Source organism: Pan paniscus, chromosome 4 (assembly GCF_029289425.2).
Source record: "Pan paniscus chromosome 4, NHGRI_mPanPan1-v2.0_pri, whole genome shotgun sequence".
Classification (NCBI taxonomy): domain Eukaryota; kingdom Metazoa; phylum Chordata; class Mammalia; order Primates; family Hominidae; genus Pan; species Pan paniscus.
The window spans coordinates 108,263,635-108,273,874 of record NC_073253.2 but is presented as its reverse complement, the minus strand read 5'-3'; the positions used below and the strand labels follow the sequence as shown (position 1 = coordinate 108,273,874).

Genomic DNA, 10,240 nt, shown 5'->3' with positions numbered 1-10,240 from the left:
TGATTCTAGCACAAACTTAAGAATTGCTGGATTTTAAATATCTAATGAATTCACATCTCAAGCCCTACACTATAATCTTGCTTTAAAGCAACAAACTTAATTGTTTGAGGTATTTTCATTTTTGCAGAGACTCTCCACAATATTTCTTCCTGGGGTTTTTTTTTTTTTTTTTTTGGTTGTTTTTTGTTTTTTTCCAGACAGAGTCTTGCTCTGTTCACCCAGGCTGGAGTGCAGTGGTGTGATCTCAGCTCACTGCGACCTCTGCCTCCCGGGGTCAAGAGATTCTCCTGCCTCAGCCTCCCAAGTAGCTGGGACTACAGACACGCACCACCACGCCCGGCTAATTTTTGTATTTTTAGTTTCACCATGTTGGTCAGGCTGGTCTCGAACTCCTGACCTCGTGATCCACCCAACTCAGCCTCCCAAAGTGCTGGGATTACAGGTATGAGCACCGCGCCCAGCTTCTTCCTGTTATATAAACATACTTTTATCATGTTCATCTCATACTTGCCATTTTTATTGGTCCAAAGAGCAACCACAATGAGCAACTGAGAACCTACGATGATAAGTAACAGTAGCAGAAAACCAGGCTAAGGTGGTAACTAAAACCGCCCAAGCAGCCAATTTTATTGATAGTACATTACAAACAATCTAACACAATGATGTTTTTACAGAAAGCCAGTATCTGAACAACCTTCCATCATTCAAATTGTATTTTGTAAGATTAAAAGGCTTTTAGTTTCTAACCTATTATTTACATCAAAAAGCTTTCAAAAAGTTAGAGCATAACTGTTAAGACATAGGATTTTGTTCATTTTCTCAGTGGAGAGTACAGAGTACAGCTGACATTCTAGTGGGTCTTTGGAAGTACAGTAATCCTGCAAACATTTAAACTCCAATTCGCAAACATGAATCACCGGAAATCCTTTGATAGTCATACCAAACAATACAGGTAGTCTTTATCCTTTCATTAACACTGAGGGAAAAAAACAGGTGCTGTTCAACTACAACAACATAAATCTAGAAACAAAATGAAACCTGTTCTAAATGTTTCTGTTCTTATAACAAGGTGAACACTACAGGTGTTTTGGGGTTCCTTTTCTGCTATCAGTAAATGTTTGACAATTTCCAAAAGAGCACCAAGAACTGTATACTACCATGAACAGAATCCCTTGAAGTAGATTCACTTATAGTCTTTCTCCAAGCATTAAAATGCCCTATAAGGTAAAATAAAACACTGCTATAATCTAGGCAAAAATTAAAGGTTGAATCATTTCACATAAGATAAAAATAATTACTAAAGAAATAAAGTTCACAAATCTACTTGGTTATCACATTTACTCTAAAGTCCGGTTTTCTCATTGACCATAATATATTTAGTGAAACATTACCTCAGTTTTTGTCTACCAGCAAAAGGTCTCAAAATAATTTGCTTAACATAACTCAGCATAAATATCTTCACCTTTTTCCGACTAAAACTTACTCCCAAATTGTTTTAAGACTATGTATCCTCCATTAACATCTTTAAAGCATAATGTAAAAAGCCACATCAAGTCTTGTTTTGGAAATAGGCACAGTATTAAAAAGTCAAGTCTTACCACTTTCCCATCCAAACTAATCTGTATGCCCTATTTTGGTTAGACAAAAGGCAATCTTATTAAGAGAACTTCACTTAAAAATGCTAATACATGAACTGTAATTCCGTATATTTTATTCTGAAATGAGATTGTTTTAAATTTTTATTAAAGCTAACAGATAAAAGTCTGAATTGTACATGGATGTAGGATAAGTCAATAATTACCAAGGATGATTTTTAAAAAGTACTATAAGGTATTAAGCTAATAAGCAAACTTCAAAACAATTATTTTTTAAAAACAGACATAAAGCAAAATAGTTCATGGTTTTATTGTCCTTCCCTGTTTTTGTTACTGAAGAAAAAGTTTCTAATATTTATAAAATGGAAGTCAGGTTAGCTGTCTCCTGTCCTAACTCTAAAGTGAAATATGACCAAAGAACTTTAAGACTCATTTCTTTGGACACTTGCATTTAACATTAAATGATTACTTGTGCAACATCCTAACACAAACCTAAAAGGAACCAAAGAGACAGCAGTCCCCTAGAACAGTAGCGAAATGCACAAAGAAACTCTTAGCAGTATGTCTTCTGTGTTTTCTGTCAGTGCATATCATATGTATAGTGCATAAAGAATACAAGTCTACTGTTATATGTTCCAAAAGCACTAACCCATCTAATCAACCAACTGCCGAAGAATTATCTTTCTAAATTTCATTCACAGTTGAGAACCTTTACTTTCATTTGCTGCCATCCATAGTCTTTTCCTAAGTATCACAAAAGCATATGCCTGCCCATCTCTTAAAAAATGACAATGCAGACTTGTGCTCAAAATGAAGCTACAGATTTAGAACCTCAGATTCAATGAACTAAAAGGAGAATACATTAAAATGTTAAATTTGACCTCAGAAATTCCACTATACTAAGGATGTTGCCTAAGACCTCTCAAAGACTGAGGTCCAGCAGAACACTGCCCATTTCACTCTAGAACCACACACAAGTCTGTTGTTCCCAAGCCAATGTGAAAGCTATAAGCCTTGAGACTCAAAAGAGCACAGGTGTCCACAGGTGACCCAAACATCAAAAGTGAGATCACCTTCTCAGGAAGGAAAGATAAAATCACTGCTTGCAAGTCTGTGGCAGGTTTGCTATAGAGATGTAAAACAAATTTTAAAAGATGGATTATTCTACAGAAGGGGTAAGACACCAGGGAGAAAAAAAGGACTCAATGGACTTTTTCCTGGCCAGTCACACCAAGAAAAAGGATTAAGAAACAACAGGTCTTCAAATGGCACTGAACGAACAGTAGCCAATAACCCAAAAACCACCCAACCACCTGCAGGAAACCTTCCACCAAAAAGCAGAAAACACATATTCAGGGCCATTGTCTTCTACTGGACTAAAAGACTGAAGTCTACTAAAGGTTAGGGTCCATGTGGGACAAGATTACAAACACAGCCAACTGATTTCTGCATTCACTCTTCGGAGTACCTTTGACCAATACTACCCAGCTAACGTAAGCACCTTGTGAAAGCTCATTCCTTTTAGGTTGTGCCTTCAAGCTGCTAACATAGCTAGACCATACTCCTCTGCTAACCACAGAAGATCCAAGATAAATGGAATGTTTTTATTGGTGATTTCATTACTCTGATAACCCAGATTAAAGATTTCATTATGAACAATTCTCAAGACCTCCATACTTTATCATAGTTTTTCTTTACACTTGTTTGTACTCAGCTGGTGGAAGTCAACCCTTTAAGCCCACTCCCATGCATAAGAGTAACTTTCACTCTTTTCCCTATTTTAAGACTATTTCAATAGTAAATGCTATTTGTCACAAGGAAGTTAGATGGAAAGGAATGAATCACCATTCAGGACAAATGTATAACCACTGTGATGTGACTGACACCAAAGCAGATTATGGCTGTGTGTTCTGAGTTGTCTTCCTGTAAGAAAGCGGTGCACTCAAGTTTGACTGGAGTTCTACAGTATCAGTACAGGAAGGACCAGACTCCTCATCACTGGTCTTTAAAGTGAGAAAAATTACTTTAGATTCACTGGATTGCTTGGCAATCATACTTCAAAAAAATTAACTTTATCCAGGGCTAGAAAACACTCGATAATGGCGATACATATATATTTATAGATATAGATATAGATATTCATATATATATGAATGACTACACTTAGGCCATGCAATGATCACATTTCTAGCCTGGAACATAATAAAGCACTCAAGTATTGATAAATACTCTAAAGTTTCTTTCTTATACTCTTTGCCCAGCAACTATAGCTATTCTTCTCCCTTCAGGACACTTTGATTCTATAACAATAATCTATCATATTTTTTTGAAACTGCAATCCAGAATCCTACTTTGAAAGCATGGGGCAAAGCCTGTACTGCCCATTTGCAATCTGCCATCTTTCTGACACAGGAGTACAGACTTCAAGAGCAACTCAATTCTAGGAAGCAAAAAGATGCTGAGAAAGCCCATCATAATCTCATTTTTAGAACTTTTGGCAACTAGACAAATGCACTTTAAAGTCTTAGGACATAATACAAAATCAGAAACTCTACCTAGACTTTACCAAGCTGTCAGGAGTACTGTTTGACAAAATTGTTTTTACTAACACTTGCTTACCTACAGACAGGTATATAAAGGATACCTTCAAACAAAAAAATAGTTTGTTTTGTTTAGTAATCTAAAGTTACAACAACACATATGAACCCCATCCCCCAGGCTAGAAAATAATCCAAGTCAAAATTACTAGGAAGAAAAGTTAATGAGTCTGACTTTACTATAACTATGATTAACATACAAAGAAAATACTGCCTCGGAAAATATAGAAACACAAAAGATGTCAATCAAAACAAGTCTCAGGGAGCAGGAAGGTCCACTGGTACAAAAATAAAGATAAAAAGCCAAGAGAGACCACCCTGACCAACATGGTGAAACCCCGTCTCTACTAAAAAGACAGAATTAGCAGGGCGTGGTGGCGCATGCCTGTAATCCCAGCTACTTGGGAGGCTGAGGCAGGAGAATCACTTGAACCCGGGAGGCGTAGGTTGCAGTGAGCCGAAATTGCACCATTGCACTCCAGCCTGGGCAACAAGAGTGAAACTCCATCTCAAAAAAAAAAAAAAAAAAAAAGCCAAGAGGGTATTGTGCTAAGAAAACTAACTTGGCAAAATGTCTAATTTTTATAATTAACTTTGCTCTCCTTACCATTTAACTGTTGGAGATGAAAAAAGAAAGAATGAGAAGTCCATGAGAGAATAGGTAGTGAAATGTTTTTAATGCACACATGCACTCAGACCTTAACTTTTCTATAGGACACAATATGGTGACTTTTATAGAAGAATCTAATTCCTATAGTAGGAGGCTGTTATTTACTCAGATTTGAATTCCTTTTATTTGACATTACATACAAATTACTAAAGCCTTCAAAAGGAAAAGTACCAATTCAATCTTACAGCATAAAATTACTTTCATTATATGTCTTCATTAGCTATACTTACTAATTGATATTTAATAGAAAAATAAGGATATTCAAAGCTCAGAACAGCAAGTAGTAACCACAATTCCTTTGACAGCACTGGGAGACTTTCCTTTATACATGAATACAAAAATCCAACTTCATTTTCCAACATCTTTAATCAAATTTCACTCACACTATATGAGTTCTATTAGGTTCTCAGTCCTCTCCAAATGCTCATGTCTCAGGAGGGTATCACTATTTGAAATCCTAAACCATTCATTTGCTACTTCTTAACAAAAATTTTTGAAAAGCATGTAAACCACACCCTTATCTTTTGGATTACAATGGTTAGGTACAAAAACAATTCATTTAGCATCTTATAAATCATTTAAGTTATACATAAAAGCACCTACAAATTTTTTTAAAAATAAAAGATTCACAGTGCACTGCACCTTGGAACATATAAGGTTGGAACATAACATTTAAAAAGTGAATTCCAAGACCTGTATCTCTCTCAAAGACATAAAACATAATGAAGCAAAACCAACTACTCTTCTCATCTAGCATCTTAAAATGCAGCACTCAGTAGAAGTAAATTATTGCATATTCAGCATACTCCTTTATCACTTGATTTCCTCAAACCATACTAAAATTTCTCAAAGGAGAAATCCAGTTCGCTAAGCATGGCCTTTCTCAAGGTAACCTGAACACTGAGAAACTATTACCCAGGTTTGAGAGAATAAGTATAGTAGATGTACCTAAAACAAGTACATTCAACTTAAATATTTTCTGCATAGTTAAGTCACATCACACACATAAACTTTAACTCACATCTTTTAACATTTTTTTAACCTCAAACTTTGAGGAGAGCTAAAAGCCTGAAGTTATCATAATCACACCCCAACAGTACCCTTATATTTTGTTCCACAGTGCATTAAATAAAGCAGCGCAACAGCAATAACATTTAACCATAGTTAAACTACTGTAATCACAAAGATAATTTGTTGGTTCTTGAAAAGGCTCAACACCATTAGAGGCCATACTTCTGGTAACTAACTCTAATCTCTTTTGCTTCAGTATTGAGAGCTGAAAAATCCAACTCTACAGGCACCAGGAAGACTGGCCAAAGTATGAACTTAAAAAGAGAAAAAAAAAAACACATACCAAAAAAATAAAAAACAGTAAAAGTTAAATGGTTTCCAGAAGACAATAAATGTGTGAAAATTATTCATCTGCCAGGCAAACTACATTTTCACTCCTTTAACAATTTACCAGAAGTCTGGAATGCTGGGACCAACTATAAATATGGCTCGAAGAGACCCAAGCAAAGCAGCCGTATTTCTGAAAAGAACAGTAAAAGCTTCCAAACACAATTATATAATGCATTAAAAAGCAAAAGTCACAGGATTCAAAAATTTGTCACATTAAAAGATGCAGGATTCTGAATATCATAATTCTATACACACAGCTTTGTGAATTCTCCTGCTTAGCACCAAAAGGGTGACACTTTCATTAATAAATAGAATTTCTCCTTTAAAATCAAGCCATTTAAAAGCTAAAGCAAAGTACTACCAAGTGAATTCCTTAAATAGCCCTTCTTTTAAAAGTCCCATGAGGTTCAGTGGAACCCAATTAAATAGGCTACCTACACAGAATAAAGATTTCTACAATAACATTTATAAGCAGAGAAGTATTTTGTGGATACCACTGTAAAAAAGGATTTTTAAAACCCACATGATAGATACACACACACACATATACTCAAACACCCCCGACTCCCAAGAAATTCCTTCAATGAGGTCAGATGCAGCCAAAACACTAAAGCCCCCTTAACGCCCTGGTGATTGTCCTCAGTTATAGCTGAAATCCTCCTTAAAATGGGCACTGCCATCCTTATTTGAATTTAAAAATCCTGAAGCAAAATACATTCCTAGGAGTGAGTTATGTATGTTACTGTTATGTAACACATATACATAACGTGTAACCTAGTGAAATGCTTTATTTGGACTTGGGTAAACTGCATACCCCTTCCCTTCTCGCTCCATCATCCAGGGGCTTAGCAGGTCAATAAAAGCATGTCAGTCTCTGCTACTATTGCGAATTGGAACCTAATATAACATCAGTTTCCAAAGATCAATACTGGAGATGCAACGTAAAACCTAGTAATATCAGTTTTCCATACATATTTACACAACTGGAATATAGAAGAAATTTCCACAAGAACAAAAGTCTACGAGACTAAAGGGTTGGAGGCAGGACAGTAAAGACATGACCCAAAGTAGCTGCTGGGTCCCAGCCTCCATGCTGTCTGCTACATTTCCTCCAGCAGTCTCACAGGTTTACTGACTGCATGTAACCACAGCTCAAAATCACAGCATCAGCTCCCATCCACTCAAGCCCCTCCAGGCTACAGACTTTGTCCTTTTGAAGCGCTGAGTTCATTTTGGACATGCACATTATATTCCAGAAGCTGCTCAATAAATCCCTTCACTAAAACTCCAGAGGAAGATTAGAGAGCCTCAGTGGTTAGAAGCAGAGAGAAGTACAAAATGCCACCAAAATAGATCACCTGTAATCCTGACGAATGTGACATCTCAGCTCTTGTGTTCATTTAATAATTGGGCATTACTTTAAGTTTCTTTGAAAAATTCCAATATACTATTATTGCAATCACTGTAACAGGTAGATGGAGCATTCCCATTAACTTGGCTACTTGACAGTAACTCAATACATTATTTTCTTAACCAGAATACAAAATAAAACCCACAGTCACACAGAATAAATGCCCTCAAAGAAAGCAACTTAAACTTGTACTAAACACTGAAAAGGTAAATCTGTATAAAAGGTTATAACTGCATTTACAGTGCAAACTCGTGTTTCTTTCTACTCTCTTATAAACAGAAAATGTCTTCAGAAACATTGCCTCCCTGCATTTCTTTAAAACACCTGAGAAAGGTAAGGCTTGAGGAGACACCCACTCAAATTCAACAGGTCTCTGATCCTGGAACATTTACAATACATGTGCTGCTATCAAAGGTCCAAGATTTTCATTATAGCATTATGGTCAAACTTGAAACTCAAAAAGGCTCTGGATGAAAAGGGGAACTTGCAATGTCCATTACATGCCACGGGCTGTCCCTCGGCATGTTCTAGCAACTGGTCTTCATTGGAGCTAGGCAAGTCATATACAGCATCTGTTTAAAGAAAAAACAAAATAAATAAGCTCAGTAACCTTAGTAAGAAATCAAATACTGCCCTTTGCCTTTTGTTACAAAACAATTAGTTTTGAGTATATATTTATCTTCCCAGACTCTAACCCTAAACAGAACCACCAAAATATGTATTTTCCTTTCCATAAACTGGTGGTCAACTGCATTTTCAATCTATTATTATTTCCACATATTCAAAATCTTAATCTCAGCCATTATGACCCTTGACATTCCTTTGCTTTCAAAATGAGAGTAACTTTACCTCCTGTATGTGCTTTACCTATTTTATGTGCATTCTGTTACAGAAAAATAAAGCTGGGGTTTACCAAGATTTCCAGAATTTATCACCATAAAGAAAAATCTGGCCAGGCATGGTGGCTCACACCTGTAATCCCAGCACTTTGGGAGGCCAAGGAGGGCAGATCACAAGGTCAGGAGTTCGAGACCAGCCTGGCCAAGATGGTGAAACCCCGTCTCTACTAAAAATACAAAAATTAGCCAGGCATGGTGGCACACGCCTGTAATCCCAGCTACTCAGAAGGCTGAGGCAGGAGAATGACTTGTACCCAGGAGGCGGAGGCTGCAGTGAGCTGAGATCGTGCTGTTGCACTCCAGTCTGGGTGACACAGCAACACTCTGTCTCAAAAAACAAAAGAAAATAATAAGAAAAAAAAGAAAAATCCAAATTTTCCAAATCATAGTACAACAAAACTCCAATTTATCTGGGATTTTTCCCCCCTCCTTTTAAACAGATCAGGGACTTGACCAGAAAGTAGGTTTGGAATAGACATCAAGAAGCTGGGGTAGAAAGAAAGTCTGAAATGAGGATGAGGCTTCCCAGGACATGAATCCTTTTATACTTCTCAAGACAACTCAAAATTTTATATATCCATATAATGCCCAACTAAGATCGATATACCAAGTTATAGTATGCTGCCCCTTTTTTCGAGATGGTCTCATTCTGTTGCCCAAACTGGAATACAGTGATAATCACAGCTCACTTCAGCCTCAACCTCCTGGGCGCAAGTGACCTTTTTGCCTCAGCCTCTTAAGTAGCTGGGACTACAGGTATGTGCCACCACACCTGGCTCATTTTTAATTTTTGTAGAGACAAGAGTCTTGCTATGTTGCCCAGGCTGGCATGGTGTACCTTTTTTAATGTCCCTGAATATACGGCTTTTAAAAGATTCTGTGAAATAACTAATTTCTGAATATATGTTAACTAGATTTCACTATCCACCTAACATGTCCCCACCACCCAAGGTGGCCAGAAAAAAATCCTATTAAGAGGACTTATACCCCCATAACTTTTCTATACTAACTCTAATGAGGAGAAATAATAGACCCTTCAATAAATGGTGCTGGGAAAACTGGATATCCACATGGAAAAGAACTGGATCCTTATCATATACCAGACATAAAAATGAACTTGAAATGGATGAAAGACTGAAATGGATGAAAGACTTAAATGTAAGACCCGAAACTGTAGCATTCCTAGAAGAAAACAGGGAAAAAAGCTCTCTGATGCCGATCTTCACAATGATTTTTTTTTTGGATATGACTGCAAAAGCACAGGTAACAAAAACAAAAATAAACAAGTGGGACTGTATCAAACTAAATTCTAATGATAGTTCCTTTCTTCATAGTTAACAGTAACTTTCCATAATAGGGTTAAGGCATCTCTTTCAAAATAGCATTATCTTGCTTAAATCACAGACAGTATTACAGAAAAAGAATATGATAATGCTTTTCATTTCTTAGGCTTTTCTATATGAAAGCCTTAAATTTAGATGGTGAATAAATGAGTATCTACTGCACAGGAAATTTCATACAATTCAAAATAGCACCTAAGAAAAAAGTCTACTGCACTTCCAAGTATCATCTACTAAATCAGTATTTAACAAAGAGCTTTCTACATTCACCAGGATTACTTTCCAAATCAGACAACACACCTAGTTTTCATAACCGAGGAAGGAGAA

General features: G+C 36.5%; 1 protein-coding gene across 2 annotated transcripts in view; it reads right to left on the bottom strand.

Annotated features, from left to right (window-relative positions):
- Window positions 1-591: 591 nt before the first annotated feature.
- Window positions 592-10,240, bottom strand: part of DCP2 (decapping mRNA 2) — a 44,100-nt gene continuing 34,451 nt past the window's right edge. For both annotated transcript variants that reach the window (XM_003826731.4, XM_034960340.4), the window contains one exon: window positions 592-8,246. In XM_003826731.4, the coding sequence (XP_003826779.1) occupies window positions 8,083-8,246 (164 nt within the window). In that variant the 3' untranslated portion in view covers window positions 592-8,082. The remainder of the gene's footprint in view (window positions 8,247-10,240) is intronic.